This window comes from Siniperca chuatsi, linkage group LG23 (genome assembly GCF_020085105.1).
Source record: "Siniperca chuatsi isolate FFG_IHB_CAS linkage group LG23, ASM2008510v1, whole genome shotgun sequence".
Classification (NCBI taxonomy): domain Eukaryota; kingdom Metazoa; phylum Chordata; class Actinopteri; order Centrarchiformes; family Sinipercidae; genus Siniperca; species Siniperca chuatsi.
The window spans coordinates 13,578,769-13,596,015 of NC_058064.1; the positions used below are offsets into that span (position 1 = coordinate 13,578,769).

Below are 17,247 nucleotides of genomic sequence, written 5' to 3' on the forward strand. Positions count from 1 at the left end.
TCATTGTTTTGCTCCTCCATACACCCACCAGTCAAATCCCTTCCAACTACAATGACATTCTATTCTGTTTTGTTCCATATCTCCTCAAGCACACTGCAGTTTCCACAGAGTTTTCTCAACTTACCCACAACAAAACCTCACAGAAGGAATCACTTAACCAGTAAGTCGATGGAACAGTGAGAGCATTCAGTCTAGTGAATTAGGTTGAGTGCATTACGACACACAAATGAAACTAATTACTGATTAAAGTGAAGATACCCTATCACATCTCTTACTCGTTTGATCCTCATTTATCCCTCTTAATTGCATAATGATGGTTTTTCTTTGCAAACAACAGACTCTGATGAAATATGAATAATAACAACAGCCCATTTGCATTCTCCACATTCATTTCTACCTGCCTGACTGTACCAAAGACAGAGAGGATTTAATCATGATAATGTTTACTTACAGAGAAGCCATATAGGCTGGGAGAAATTTGTTTTCGATCCAGAAAATCAACACAACTAATATGGTTTTTAATAGCAAGTATTAAATTCTTAAGTAAACACTGATGAAATGATTTTAAAGCTGCTGAAATCAATATTTTTAGATTACATGATTATGTTTATGTGAGAGGGGTTGCTAGTAGTGATGAACCCACAGAGAATTATCAGTTCCCCTCAGATATGCGGGGCCTTTTAGCATTTTTCAGCTCATTGTTGCTAGCAAGTTAGACATACCAACTAAAAAGTGATAATATATCAGTGTTGTGTTTACACCTTGCTTCTGCTGCCCCCAAGTGGCCAACTCCACAGATTTACACATCAAAGTGTGTTTACGGGTGTTGGGGAGTACTACTGCATATGTGAAAAAAGTTGTATAAAGCCTTTTGTGGCTCCAGAGGAAGCTGCAAAATCCGATACATTTTTATAACTTATGTTGCAGCTGAAGACTACAAGTTTGAAAATGAAAAAAAAAATCTGGTGGTGTGGAGTTAGAAAGAAGTGAGCTTTCCAGGCCTCTGTAGTCCACTCCTCATCTCTGCTTGAGGCTAGCAGCTCGTTAGCCGATACTAGCATAACACGCCAAACTGTCGGCCATCTAGTTGCATTGTGGGTAATGTAGGCGCCAGGTTTTGACAAGAAAGAAGAATGTGTGCAATAAAAAAAGACTGTTGTGCTGTATCGATTTAAACCCTTCTTTTTAACTGTCCATTGTGAGTCCAACAATGTTATAGGAGAGCAATGCTAAATCTGTGGGGTACTCTTTTAATCATTTTTGGACATTTTCAAGGTAACAACCTGCAAAAACAGTCCATGCTGGTTTGGTTTTACTTTTTTTTATCATTTCATGATGTTAATCCACCATGAAGTCCACAGGGTTAATTTCTATAGCACTTGTTCAGGTTGTTGAAGAGGTCTGCGGTGCACAGTAAAGCTTTTTCTCTCCTATCAAAAAGGACTGAAGTGAAGCACATTTTAAAAAGGGCTTTCTTCTACAGCCCAAATCCTCAAATCCTTAAAATTACAGTTCTGCCATGTTTAAATTTATCCTCCCAAAGCATATAAGTAACTCATATTCAAGAGGTGAAGGACTCTTTGTGTAATCAGTAACTGCCAGTGCAATTTTGTTAAGTTAAGGATTTTCCTCTTGATCAGAATAGACCTGCTGGAAAGAAATGTATTTAACAAGTGCAATTATCTCTCAAAGGGAATAAGTGAAATTCCCTCGCTTGAATGTACAAAAAGGTTTTACTAGTCCAAGAACAATCCAAGGCTGTGTCGACCCCTCAGTTTGCAAAAAGGTGAACAGCCTCAACCCAAAAGTGTTAATTCAACCACCAGTGTCAGGGATTTGCAGAAAAGCAACCCGCAACTTCTTATTTTATGGCAGGAGACAATGGTTTCTGACAGAAATGGGAAATGACAGGGCAGAACTTTACACCATGCCATTTGGCTCATGCAGTCAGTCAGTCCCTTTCAAATTTTGAGGTTTGATGAAGAGGGAGGGCTAGGAGGTGATGCAGATTACTGTGCATCAGAATGTGTGACAAACACAGTCAAAAGGTTTAACAGAAAATTTAAAAAAATTTAAGCGATACAATGAAGAGACAGGTTAAATAACAAGACATTTACATAAAAATGAGTGTATTTAAAAAGGAGCAATGAAATGCCCGGGCAGGCATGGAGATCCAGACAAGAGCCTGAGATGAGATTTGGTATGGGTCCTACCATTTAAAGCTTCAAACACAAGTTATAATCTCCTCTCAAACTTGCAAGCAACAAGGATCAATGTGATACAATCTTGCCTCTTGGACTTAGTTAAAAGCTTGTAGCGTGTAGATATTTCTCATACAGAGTCTGAATAAAGGTAAATACAGTAGTTAAGCTGTGGTGAAATTAAACCAGAGGCTCCTCCTTCCAAAACTATTAATATGAGTTCATTTATACTTCTTGTTGTACAGATGCATGATCAGATCTATTGATTCAAAGTCATTTGAAGGACAGTTTTCAAAAGGCTGATGGACACATGAAACTCCTCTGTACTAAAAAAAAAACAAAAAAAAACAAGACCATCCTACCAGAGAAAGGCAAAAGACAGGCCATGAAAAATGTTATCAGCTCCATGTTGCTGCTTCCTCCTGAAGGGAATATTGTTTCACCTGAGGTATGAGGCTGCATCGATTGCTGGACGCCTATGTGTGCTCCAATCTCCTGAGTAACAGGCCAACATTATTGATGGGACTATTTGTAGCTTTGTGACATTTACCTTGATCATCATGTGGTACTCGCTGCTGTTGTGGACTATTTTTACTGCTCTACAAAAGCAGCCTTCGAGTGGGACCTGGGGGAGTAAATATGCTGTGTACAATGGTTTTCAAAACTCACTTCCAGTGAAGTGTCAAGTCACTTCCCCAAAACCTACTGCCATTTTTATTTCCAACAAAAGGGAAATGATGCTTTGAGCGAGTGACCGGTGTCCCAAGATACTGGATCAGCTGAATCAACTAATCTGGTCAGTCAGCATCATTGTGTCAGTTAAGAACAGTATATCTTGTATTATAAACATGAGTAAATATAAAGAGATCCATTTCTTACAGCTTTTCAATGTTTATTTCACCATCCTTGCCTTTTAGATTACACACCCAATACTAAAAGACATCACCAATATTCACCAAGGTTCTACAGAAATAACCTGCTACGGGTTAACAAGGTAGTGCAACTGAATACAAATTCATCAAAGGGTTAGGACAGTCACAACATGTGTCTTAACATTGCTATGAACTAAATAGGACTACACGGTGCAAAGACAAATGCTGGCTAAATTATATAACTTATTACCTATGTTCAAAAGGCCACATAATTAATATTAACTTGAGGAGAGAACAAATATACACTATATGTACAACACCACTGTTAATGTGTAGATACATTTAAGAATATCAACCACTCGCCTCCTATTGGTTTGAAAGGTGGCTAGAAAAAAAAAAAAAGAAGCACCTTTCAAGCCTACAGAGGGTGAGTGTTTGATACTCAAAATATAGATTTTGGGAGAGGACCACATGAACACAGAGCCGTGACAATTCATCTAAAAAAGCAGAGAAGGCTGATAAATAGGTTATTAGAATCAAAAAAAAAAAAAAAAAAAAAAAAAAAAAAAAAAAAAAAAAAGACAGTTAAAATTCTCCCACATCCACCCTCTTGTCCCTGAACTTGCTTCTGGCCTTGGTCCGAGCCTTGAATGCAGCAGAGTTGTGGAGATGCTGGAAAAGAGAGGCGAAAAAGTTAATACACCATATAAAAATGCAACAAGCATATACATAGTGTACATATAGTATAGTCTGTTTATTGTGGCAACTATGACAACATTTAGTATTTTAAAAAACCACAATGTGAGGGTTCGAATAACTTGTGCATGTACACATACCCTTTCAAAGCGAGAGATTTTCATGGCCTTCATTGTGGCTGAATCAACCAACATAGGTGGTCCCAGTTCAAACACGTCTCTGATGAATTCATTGCCCTTGTTTAAGAGAAGTAAAAAACAAAACCTAGTGAGAAAACACTTCCATCAGCATTACACAACACAAGCATAATACAAAATCTGAACAACAGTAACTAGCTAATTTTAGATACTTTTTACAGTGTTGTGTGGTCTGAAATACGTTCCATTGCCTCATCTTCACTTTCTAATCGCACTAGCTGCCAGACAGATTGCAGACTACTTTCCAGTTATTTGTAATGCACCCCCCGCCTTCTCTACAATACACATTATCCTAAATCAAGCTGTAAGTGTTGTCTCCAAACAAAGTGCAATTAAATGTCAACTTTCATGCATTTAAATTTTCAGTTTGCCATTGACTCAAATATATGCCATACTCTACCAACAACTATTTTAAAAAATAAATAAATAATAAATAATAATAATAATAATAATAATAATAATAATAATAATAATACCTGTAGGTGGTAGTTCATCCCAGAACCCACAAACTCTCTGAAGGCATCATATGTCCTCTTTCTCACCCAGCTATCAATGGTCATCCGCTCCGTCCCAAAGCGAATGGTCTCAGACTGGAAGTCACCCTCCTGGAAGAATATAGAGGGGAGGTGAGAAAAATGACTATAGCCAGAAACAGATACTTGCGCGGCCTCTTAATTTGCCTATTCGACTAAAAACACAGAATCTCTAGCCTGTCACTTTAACACCGCGCAGGATAAGAGGAGGAAGAAGCGGCAAAAATGTCAATTAAAACCTAGCAAACCAAGATGCTGTCAAACAACACTTAACACTCACCTCAACAGCCTTGAGTACATCCCTAAATACAGACCGCTGCTTCCTCTTGTCCGTCTTGGCTCTGTGTTTGTTACAGTCTGTGGCCAACGCGTTCAGTTTATCACACAGTTCTTCCCAGTCATCAAACTCAAACTCCTGCAGGGACATAGAGAAAGAAATACTGCATTCATGACCAATGAAAAAGAAAAACAGGTTATCAAATCCAGCAGTGAAGTTAACATGCAATGTAAGGCAAAAAAAGTAGAACATTTCAGTCCCTTTTGCATCCAATAACATTTAGTCCCAATAGTTGCAGCACTTTACTACAGTAATGACAGGATCAGAATCAGAAATACTTTATTGATCCCCCGAGGGGAAACTCTTTTGCTACAGCAGCTCACTATCACATCCACTAAGCAAAAAATATAATACACTATAATACAGGTCAGAAAAAAAAAATTAAGTACCAAGTGGGTATAAGTATAAAATAAAATAAGTGTGAAGTACAAAGTGGGTTTACCGGTTGATGATAATACGGTAATAGTGCATGAACTGCCAAGTTAAGTGTAGCTTATTAAGATTATAATGAGACAGAGGATATTGCACAGCAGTAATAGAGGTATGAATAAATATCAATAAATAGGGAATTTAAAAGAGTATATTGCACAGGAGTATTAACACAGAATATTGCACAATTGTGTCGATCCTGGATAGTAAACACAGCATGGCTTTAAACTTACAGAGTCCATGTCTCTGGCCAGCTCAAAGAGCAGAGCAATGGTCTCCCCTGCAGCAATTCTCATGTTGACATCCTCACTTTCCAGCAATCGTGGCAGTTTAGGCAGGTGTCTGCACAACAACACACATGCATTCCATTTTTGTTAATTTTTTTTTTTTTTTTTTTTTTTAATATAAATACATGTATCAATTCTTACAATTTTCAATACTTATCTGGGTTGCAGTAAAATACTGTGTGGTTGAGGTAAACTTAACAGCAAACTTCTGACTGTGAAACTTAGTTAAAGGGTTAACGGCGGGTCTTACTTGTGCAGGATGTCTTTGAGCTGGTTGGCAGTGCAGATGGTGAGCAGTAGTGCCCAGGACAGGAGGGCGTTGGTGTGGAGCTGGCTTGTCTGGGGACTGATCAAAGGACAGGTACCATCCACCTTAGCATAGGACCGGGTGAACAGGTTCTCAAAGCACTCCATGGTAGCATGCACGTCCTAGAGCAGGAAGCAGGGATAATGTGAAGACTGGAGTTTGCAATGCAAAAATTAAAGGCTGCAAGTGTTTAAAAACACTTCAGAAGAAAATACGACACCAGTGATCACAAATAACATGTTTATGACTTTGAGTAATTACTTGAGGCACGTTTGAGTTCAGCTGCCAATGCTGTTGACATAACGAATGTTAAAACTGAATGAGGCACAATGTCACAACCGATAATGAGAACAAATAAAGGACTGACAGAAGGCTGTAGAAGAGACATCACTGCAGCTTGCCCTCAAGCCCAGAGGTGTCAAACCACAGAAAAGACACCAAAAGTGATCAAGAGCTTACCAAAATGTCATCTTCTGCAACTAAAGTACAGAGGCCCAGACTTGTCGCCACCTATTAGAGAAACAGAAAGATTTGTTCAGTTGACTTTCCACACACACACACACACACACACACGCAGGTACAGTGTGGCTGCTGTTCGGCGACCTGTCAAAAATGCATTCTTCCAATGTCGTAAATATATATTGCTCTGCCGCAGACAAAACCAGGTACTCACAGCCTGTCTGGCTTGTATGTTGGCTGATCCATCTGCCAGGATGTTTTTGAAGATGGGTTTCAGGGTCTTGAACACCTCCTCACTCTCGATGCCCGAGCCCAGCTGGATACACAGCAGGCAGGCTAAAGAAGCTGCTGCTCGCTGCTCCTCGCCCTTGCCTGGCAGTGAGAGGGTTGGGCATTAACTTTCCCCTTAAATTCGGGGGAAATTTGTCGTGAGTAGATTTGAAGATATAAAGTTGAGGTTATCAACTTGACCATATCATCCAGAAAAAAAAAAAAAAAAGAAAAAAAAAAAAGGGAAAAAAAAGCAAATCAGATCCTAAAATAAAATGACTTTCGCAACTCTTCCTTAGATGACTATGTAATTGTCGACGGACTGTTCTTACTGACAGACTTGTCATGTCCTGCATTGACATTCTTAGAGTATTATAGTAGGGTTGCAGTGCATAAACCCCTCATTACAAAGATGAATGCACATTTGAGAGTTCTGTGGTGCAAAAACCATTAGGCACTGGTCTACAGAGATGTGGGAAAAAATTATATGGTCAGCTGAGTCATCCTTCACCATATTCTCGACAAGTGGGTGAGTGCATGTGTGGTGTACACCAAGAGACGGCACAGGCCTGAATGCTTGACCTCTACAGTGTGGGAATCTGGTGCTCGGTTATGCTGTGGGGGGCATTTTGCTGGCATGGTTTGGGTCCACTTGTCCCCTTAGAGGGAAGGGTCACTGCAAATCAATACAAAAAGTTGTTCTGAGTGATCACCTTTACCCTATGATGAAACATTTCTATCCGGATGGGAGTGGTCTCTTCCAGGATGACAATGCCCCCATCCATAGGACACGAGGGGTCACTGAATGGTTTGATGAGTATGAAAATTATGTGAATCGTATGCTGTGGACTTCACAGTCACCAGATCTCAACCCAACTGAACACCTATGGGAGATTTTGGACCGACGTGTTAGACAGCGCTCTCCACCACCATCAGCAAAATACCAAATGAGGGAATAGCTTTTGGAAGAATGGTTTTTCATTCCTCCAGTACAGATCCAGAAACTCATAGAATCAATGCCAAGGCACTGTTTTGGCGGCACATGGTGGCCCAACACCTTACTAAAACACTTTATGTTGGTATTTCCTTTAATTTGTCACCCGTCTGTATGTCGAATCTGTTTAACCCAGCATTTTACACAGTTTAATTTCTTTTGATACCTTTCTTGAGGCAGCGTTCGATGCTGTCTGTGATGGTCATCCTTCTCTCTGAGATGAACTCATACAGGATCCGTGTGGCCATTGCCGTCTTTAGCCCATCCAGTGCCCCTTGTCTGGTCTTAGCACTGAGGAAACAGGTACACAACCATTCATTATTGCTATTATACAAATGATTATCTCTCTCCTTAAATATCAATCTGACTTAAGAGTGACGCATGACAGTGGAATGTCAGAGAGAAAAAAAAAAAAAAAAAAAACATTTTTCATGAAGAAATTAGCCCATGTAAAGAGCTTGGGCTGAACACCCACCAAATTAAACATTTCTATAAATATTATTCTGTGAGCTAATAAGATAAGATATTGACTTTTACATCCTTAGCTGGCAAAAGATTTCTAAATCGCCAAGAACTAAAAATGTTTTCCCACCCCTCAATCTTTGCTTTCATGCAGCATTCTGTAGAATAAAGTCACTTTATTTGCAATATATCATGTAAAAGTGAAACTCTGCACCGACATGTTCCAGCCTGCATACCAAGATGAGATAACATGTGTACGTAGACGGCTGAAATCTTTAGATAGGACTTTTACCTCTTATCCACCGTGCTGTCTATGAACCCCTTCAGCTTGTACTGGAAATCCTCCTGGGCTGCGTCCTCACTGGACTCTCCACCTGGCAACACCACAAGATGTAGTAAATGAAGACTTGCCTGATATGCTTCAAAGTACTGATATGAGTTACTGGACACAAAACATTGGATGAATTGCATTTTTCATAGTAGGGTTATCTAACTTTTAGGAGGTCCTTGATTCCAAGAAAAACAAAAACTGGTAGTTTTACTCAAATGTTGGCCCAATGAGAAACTTAACAGCAAAATTCAAACCAAGAAATAAGCTAGGCATCTACTACATTCCTTTTTGATGATGAGTGTACACAAACTGCAAACACTGGCCCATAAAGAAACACCCACTGACAGCATAGCCAGTATGTATACTCAAGTTCAAACAATCACTGAAGCACATATAATACACACAATTGCATACCCAGGTGTACACACAAACCTACCTTCATCTGCTACACTGGTGGTGTCACTGAAGCTGCTGCAATGACTGAGGGTCTCAATGGAGACATCCTCATCACTGAAAGGCTGCACATTTCCATGCTGCCCTCCTGGAGAAAAAGAGATAGATGTTAATTTTAGCCTAATCACATCAAATGCATTAGCACAGTGTAGCAGGTCTGTGTGTGCTCATTATGTAATCCCAGCACCTGACAGGTACTGTAGCAAATACTGTAGTTATCTAATCAGTTATGTCCTTTGCACGGGTTATCCTTTCATTATCTCATATGAAAATGCACCATGTTGTCAGGGTCAAGGGCAACCCACAGTTCTGTCGGTTGTGTAAATACGACATTATGTTCAGGTTGGAAAGACGTGGGTCAACACAACTGAACTTTTGTGACATGACAGAAACTGACAATCTGCTCTCAGCTGCAAAATTCCACACCAGATAGTACAAGTGACTATCAGTCCAGTAGGGCAACTGTTCATTGAAAACTTCCAGAATACAGTTAATTGGAATTAAAACCTGCAGACAAAAGCACTCCAAAACACACAATACTTGCCAGTCTGTGTGTAATATTTTAAAGGTCTTCCTGAAAACAGTGTGAGAGTGTGGGAGAGTTGTGGAACTTCACAGCTTAAAAAGGGTCTGAAAAGGTCTGTTCATTTTTCTAAACTAAAAAGCTTTGATTGTATTAGTTGTGAAAAACGTCCAATAAAAAAAAATGTAAATAATGTGTAGGAAATTGCGTCCTCAATGGTTGTGCACTGCAACCAGACTCAGACTAAGACATGTTGGTAAGTTTATCACGTTAAGAACACGAAGTAGTCACAACCAAAAATGAACGTACTTCAGTATTTCAAGCCATGATAAATGCTATAGGGAGCACTATCAGATGACTTAAAACTGGCAATTTTATCTAATAATAGAGGGTATTTCTATGTATTGACGTGGGCTCTCCCCCCACGACAGCTGATATCTGAGAACCGGGCGCCGCCTCTTTTCCACGCCGCTCTCTGGGGTCCAAAATGTCCGCCGTCACTAAACAATAATAACCCAACAATAACCAACATACACAACTGTTATCTGCCTTACATGCCCATGCTAGTTTAAAGTCGGCCAGCGTTAGTCGGAATGAATGCCAGCCACACATTCGGCTAAAGATTAATTGAGGTCAGACAAGATGACCACACTTTAGAGTTCGAGCTAACGTTATGTGCTTGATGTAGACCCACAAAAAAGTTACTATTCGTTTACCTAGGCAATAATCACGGTAAAAGCAATCAAGTTGTCAAATAGGTATATTTATTTACATGAACTGTACCTAGCAACCCCAACTGTGTCTTGGTAGCGGGGAGTTGACACTAGCTGACGTTACCTTGTAACGTCCGACCAATATTAGGGGCTCGTGTGAGGTATAAATTAGTTTATGACCATTAAACGAGTGTAGCAATAAATACAAAGTAAAACCATACCATCGTATGATGGCACGTTTTGTCAGTAAGAGCGATGCTTTGTGTGACCACGGCTAGTTAGCTTTGTGTTTTGACGTAGGCCAGCCTCTGACGTTTGTAGTCCTAACTGTAAACACGTCCAACTCCAGTCAATGGTCTGACAACATGAAAAGAACTACAACTACCGTCGACAAAGAGAAGTCCAAAAAGCAAGGCCAAAGCAATGCGGCCGCTCGCTGACTTACCCCTGTTTTTCTTCTTCTTGGTTCTTGGCATTTTCGTGCAAATAAATGTATAATTTGATCCAAAATCAGCCAATACACGACCAGCTTTTATTGTATTGTCTCGTAAAATGAAAATATTCCCGTGGCACAGCGGATAAAAAGGAATTGAAGGCGATCTTGGAGATAGACTGTTGGCCGAGACGATACATTTTCCCTCATAAAACAGGGCTGCGTAAGAAGAGGGCAGCTCTGAGTATTTATACCGGCTGACATGTCACGAGGAGGTTTCCCGGCATCGCCGACCAATCCGGGAATAGGAACAAGCGTCGCGTGTGTTCGCGCGTGATGCAGTGAACAGAAATGTGGGTACTATGCGTATTTGGTTATTTTGGTCTGTCCATTGTTCACAAATTGTACTTGTAAGTAAGCTTTAAGAGTATTTAAACAGACAGTGGTTGGTATTTATAGCCTGCTACAGTGATTATAGGCATTTATGATACAATGGATGGAGGAAGTAATTTACAAAGTACATTTCTGAGGGAAATGTTGTATGATATGTTTTACTCCACTACTATGTGAGAGCTGTGTAACTTTGCAGATTCAGATTTTACATACAAAACATATGATCTATAAATATAATCTGATGCATTGTTATAGATTAAACAACAAAGCAGTATATAAAGTAAAATAAGATCCACATGTACAAGCTACATTAAAATGCTGCTTACACATTAAATATAAATAAATATAATAATCTAATGTATATAATAATATACACCCCTAAAAGAACCATTCTGCATAATGAGTAACTTAACTACATTTTGATACTTAAACTACATTTTGCTGATAATACCGATACTACTGTACGTTTTACAACTACAAGTAAAATGCTGCACTTTTATTTGTAACATACTATTTACGTTTCGGTAATGCTATTTTTAGTAGTACTTCTTCCACAACTGTCTGTGATGCAATATGCATCTTTATGGAGTAGATGGCATTAAAGGGCTCTCTGCAGTAATACATAGCCTACTGTGATAATGTTCCTTTGTGATGCAGTTGATGCTGTCGTTTTATGCATCTGTGATGCAACAAATTGTCCTCTAATGCAGTTATGCTGTTATATATATATATATTGCATTAGAAACTGTGATTATAACCCCTGTATCACAATAAATACTGTGATTACAGTCCTCAGAGATACAATGCATAATCTGGATTCATTTGCCATGCAAAATACGTACACTATTGTATGTTGTAGCCATGCTAAGGTAGACAAAATAACAGCTGAGCAGTAAACATTCATTTGGTGAATTTTTATACTGACAGAGGTGCGCTTAAAGCCAATTTTTAGCCCATTTCTTAATGGTGTTGTTTCACAAATACGGAGATTTAAATGTCTTTTAGTCATTGCTAGAGTCGGCTTGTGGCCTCTGTTCTTATGTGCCTTTGCCAAATTTTCTGTTTTTTGGCATATGTTGTCATTATTTTGAGACTTTACCCCATGCAGGAAGCAACAACTTAGGAACTTGATAGGAACGGTCCATAACAGCTACAAAGTGAAAAGTCTGCTTACAGTTTCCTTCTTTTGACGAGGTGTGAATGAAGGTTAATACAACCAATAACATTTGTTCATCAATGCAAGGGTGTGAAACTAAGTAATTCATATTTATTTCTTTGAGTAGAAAATTATATAAAAGAGGTTTTCACAAACCCGGCACTGCTTCAGTCTTGTTGCTTTATTTACAGAGGTACAAGGAGTATGGATTTTTTCCAGACTAACACTGCGAGAGAGAATCAATTCCAACTAGTATTCACACACCTACTGCAGTTAATGGCAGTTGCAGATCTCAGGAATGAATGCATTGTATCAATTCCCCGAGCTCAAGAACTGAGTTAGAATGTCATTGGTCAAATGGATTCCCATAGTCAAGTTAAAATGATAATTCTGCCAAATCAGAATCATTCCTGGACTCCAAAGTTTCACCGACTTCCAGAGTGACTGCCGCTTCACTTTTGAAGAGAGATGCCTGCTCATATTAGAATACAATCCCATCTGTATGATATACTAACTGGAAAAGATATACATAATTGTCTATTTTACATCTTTGCCAACCATCTTTAGTGTTTCACTGAAAATAAGGCCAGTTAGTTCATTTGATAATAATTCGGTAATCCAGCCAGGTGGGAAATGGTACATTTCCCTTAACTATGTAGAACAATGTGTATCAGTGACACATGAGCTTCCTGGACAGTAAAAGGCAGGCACATATCCAATACCTGTACTCCAGCAGTCATATTGGAATTTCCTGGTCTGGATTAGTGTATTTTAATGCAGTCTGCAGATTTCTGGTATTGTTTTGGAATTTTGAAGTTGTTCATGAGATACTGTATTGTAAGGTGTTATTCTTTCCACTCCTTATAGGTATGTATGTACATTTGTAGGGGTTGGGTTCTGTATATATACTGATTTAGAACATGAAAACTCTTCTTTCACACATCTAACTACTTTTTGCCAATAAAGCTTGAATAACTTGAACTGATACAGACAATTAAAGACAATTGTTTTTAGTTTCACCTCCCTACAGAGAGAGTTTAGAGGTCAAATACAGGACAGCATCTGACAACCACAGTCTCCACTAAATTGTCCTAATGAACATTAATCAAACATTGGCTTAACACAGAGCTGGGATTGAATCATTCCAGTTAATTATTTTTTCTGGCTTTTTTTTATTTCAGTCACTCTGCGTTTTGCTTGACGGACAGAAATAGTTCATTCTTTCATACACAAGTGGAAAAATCTCACAGATGCAGTCTCGTTGCTGCCATTCCCACGGCCCAGCTGTCAACAGCTCAGACCTGACAAACACTAGAATATAAACTTGCAGAATTCAAAGCTGACTTTCATTTTTCATGCACCTCGTGTTCGACTATTTCCAGAGCTGCTTCCCAAACACACATGTACACTTTCACACTGATTATGATCGTCACTTGCCTTTTTAATGCTTGGTAATTAGTAAAGCTGATTTTTATCATGTAGTTGTCAGTTTAGATCATATTTTCTTTGAAGAAGCAAGTGCCTTGATCCACAAGCACTCTCAAGACGTGGGTGGACTCAACACATTGTCATTTTTTCAATCTTTACTTAACCAAACTAAAGATGCCAAAAGAAGATTTTTCTGCACATCCTGCCAGGACAGTAAGTATTAGCATGTACAAAAATTCACATAGAAAGAGAAAATAGTATCTGCTCAATGACTTCAGCAGGCCATAGCCAATGGTAGCAGGATGGAGCAGTTGAAATCTTGACTAAACAAAGCTCAGACAGCTCCTTTACTTAGTCACCCACACAATCCTTCATTATGGGGTAAAATACAGAAAGACAGATTTGGCGTTACATGTGTGAGTTTCATGAAACAGTGGAGCCCAAAGTTTCAAAAACAAACAGGTTTAGTGTAGGTTTTCACATACACAGAATTTGTCTTGGAGTTGTGGTGCATAACAGTCTATATATATATATATATATATATATATATATATATGAAAACCTTGTCCTTCACCCTCCGCGGGTGGTCTCATCCTTCAAGCTCGGGTCCTCTACCTGAGGCCTGGGAGCTTGAGGGTTCTGCGCAGTATCTTTGCTGTTCCTAGTACTGCACTCTTCTGGACCGGCATGTCTGGTGTTCTTCCAGGGATCTGCTGTAGCCACTCCTCCAGTTTGGGGGTCACTGCCCCGAGTGCTCCGAAGACCACGGGCACCACTGTCGCCTTCACCCTCCAGGCCTTCTCCAGCTCTTCTCTGAGCCCTTGGTACTTCTCTAGTTTCTCATGTTCCTTTTTCCTGATGTTGCCATCACTTGGTATTGCCACGTCAACCACAACGGCTTTCCTCTGCTGTTTGTCCACCACCACGATGTCTGGCTGGTTCGCCATTACCATTCTGTCAGTCTGAATCTGGAAGTCCCACAGGATCTTGGCTCGGTCATTCTCTACCACCTTTGGAGGTGTTTCCCACTTTGACCTCGAGGTTTCCAGTCCATAGTCAGTGCAGATGTTCCTGTACACTATGCCAGCCACTTGGTTATGGCGCTCCATGTATGCTTTTCCTGCCAGCATCTTACACCCTGCAGTTATGTGCTGGATTGTCTCAGGGGCCTCTTTGCACAGCCTACACCTTGGGTCTTGTCTGGTGTGGTAGATCTGGGCCTCTATTGCTCTGGTGCTCAGGGCCTGCTCCTGTGCAGCCATGATGAGTGCCTCTGTGCTGTCCTTTAGTCCGGCCCGCTCTAGCCATTGGTAGGATTTCTTGATATCAGCCACTTCAGTTATATATATATATATATATTCTTAAGTAAAGAGCTGTACAGTGTTTAAAATGAAGTTAATGGAATGTGCAAAATATTGAGGACCAGTGCTCAGTAATTGCAAAGGTGAAAGGGATTGCACAAAAATACATTTGCAGTAAATTTAGGTACACCAGACAAAAGTTTTATCCTTAAAACATTGCAGACAATCATCCTCCTTTGCAGACCAACCTCTGACATTAAATACATAAACAATATAGCAATGCTATAGGAGTAAGTACTTCATTTTTTGCATGGAGCGATGTGCTGCCTTGAACATTTAAGGTGACAAACACTTTACGCTCAAGATGGCCCACCCTATAAGACTGTACTCATTTCCTGAAAAGGTTATATGTAGCCCTTAGGGCACAGTGCATGGACAGAACTGCTGCTCTGTTTGCAGCATCAAGCTTGAATAATTCATTATGTGTGAAGGTGGGTTGTGTTAAGTGGGCAGAATAACACATAGTGTGAGGTTAAATGGGAAGCATTCAACAATATGGTCAATTTCGTGCAAAATTATTTTTAAAGATACATTCCTTGATTTTTTTTAAGGGGTCTAATAGTGCCCCCAAATCTCCATATGTACTCATAGCTAACTGTTTACTACTGAGTTTGGGCAATACAGCAAAACCAGAGAGTGTATAACTGTCAATGAACTGTGAGTTAGTCAGTGCAGGTATGTAAAAAGATTCTGCTTTATTTATCCAGCTATACTTTACAACTGTCTTTGGCACTAGGGGGAGCCATTCTGTTTGAAATTCACACACTGCTCTCACTGCAATCTAGCAAGTGAAATTCTAAGAGATGTGTTTTTGATGCATAATTTATTGAGTCAGTGAACTGTGCTCGCTGCTGAGCTGTGTCTTGCTTTAAACGTTTAATGAGCTGGAGCAAATATCAAATAACCCAACCAGTTAGGACAACTGTAAATGTTGCATTTCAAAATGTATACTGAGTAATGCAAAAAAACCAAACAAAAAAAAACAGATGTTATTTCGAAGGTAGTGAGAACTGGTTTAGACAAGCCTAAGCAATGTGTAGTGGAAAGAGAGAGAAATCACCTGCCAGGAAACCAGTGTAGGAGTAAGGAACAACAAAGCAGCCCAGTCTAACCTCACTCAGCATGCCTGGCACGTTGCATCAAGGGGTGCAAGCCCTGACCAACCTAATGCCACAGGAATACAGATCATTACCAAAATAACAGATAGCAGGGAGAGAGAGAGAGAGCTGACAGCAGATAATAGAAACTGTCTGAATATTAATTTCATGCTCTGTTTTTAAATAATTCATAAATGACATGGCCTGGAGCAAAGTGGTGAGGCTGCATGGGTTAAGCCCGTTGGGGAGGGAGCGAGGTTTGGAAATTATTTCGGGTCGAGAGGTTGATGGAAACAGTGTCAAAGGTTTAGCAAAGGTGATCTTTCAAAAACCTCAAACAGCTCTCTTTGAAATTTAGCAGTGGGCTTTCTCTTCCTTTAGTGATTCATTGTAGACAGGACTCCGTAGGCTCTCACTTGTTCTACTTTCTGACAATAACTGTCGGTAAGAATTTCAACCAAGGTCTCATCAAGCATCTGTATTTATATCATTTGTAGTTTGTCTGTGCAAAGGAGTTTTAGGTGTGCAGCTATTAATGCACATATCCAGCATTTATTCTGGACATGCTATGTACAGGTGTACATTTAGGAGGAGCTATTGGCAGAAATGGAATATAATATTTCTAAGTATTTTTTCATTAGTGTATAATCACCTGAAAATAAGAATCGCTGTGTTTTCGTTGCCTTAGAGTAAGACGTTTTTATCTACATAGGGAGCGGGTTCCCTTCCATGGAGGCCGCCATGTTGCACCGCCATGTTTCTACTGTAGCGCAGAACAGACAAACCAATCACTGTGTCTACATAGGGCCTTTTGCGTTTTTCGCGAGTTTCCCGGCCACCATAGTTTCTCCTACAATCTTGGAAGGGGAGGGTGAGGCGAGCAGTATTCAAATGGTTGCAAACTACAATTTCACCGCTAGATGCCACTAAATCCTACATTGAGGACCTTTAAAGGAATAGTTCGACTTTCTTAAGAATTTAATTATTCACTTTTAATACTGACAATTAGATGAGATTGATTGATACCACTCCCATATCTGTACGATGAATATGAAGGTACAGCCCTGAGGGCCAAAATGTCAAACTATTCCTTTAATTTGAACATGATATAATGATTCGTTTCAACATTTTCCTATCATGCAATTTCAAAAAAAAAATCTGATTCACTTGCCTCTACTTGGTGCTATATTTGCACTTCACAGAAACACATTGTGAAAATTGTTCGTTTTGAATGTTTCCTCTGTTTTTTTGTTTTTTTTTGCATTCCTCCTTTCCCATTTTCTTTGCTGTATCCTAATTTTCACTGCAACAAGAT

The 17,247-nt window shown here is 39.5% G+C and overlaps 1 protein-coding gene across 1 annotated transcript; it reads right to left on the reverse strand.

The window, feature by feature from the left end:
• Positions 1-3,076: 3,076 nt before the first annotated feature.
• Positions 3,077-10,726, reverse strand: ifrd1 (interferon-related developmental regulator 1). Its single transcript, XM_044185583.1, has 12 exons — positions 10,510-10,726; positions 8,812-8,916; positions 8,337-8,418; positions 7,749-7,873; positions 6,533-6,690; positions 6,319-6,369; positions 5,803-5,981; positions 5,499-5,607; positions 4,780-4,914; positions 4,443-4,571; positions 3,910-4,005; positions 3,077-3,745 (listed from the first exon to the last, which is right to left on the reverse strand). The coding sequence occupies exons 1-12, from the start codon at positions 10,538-10,540 to the stop codon at positions 3,659-3,661; spliced, it is 1,287 nt and encodes a 428-aa protein (XP_044041518.1). The 5' UTR covers positions 10,541-10,726; the 3' UTR covers positions 3,077-3,658.
• Positions 10,727-17,247: the final 6,521 nt, after the last annotated feature.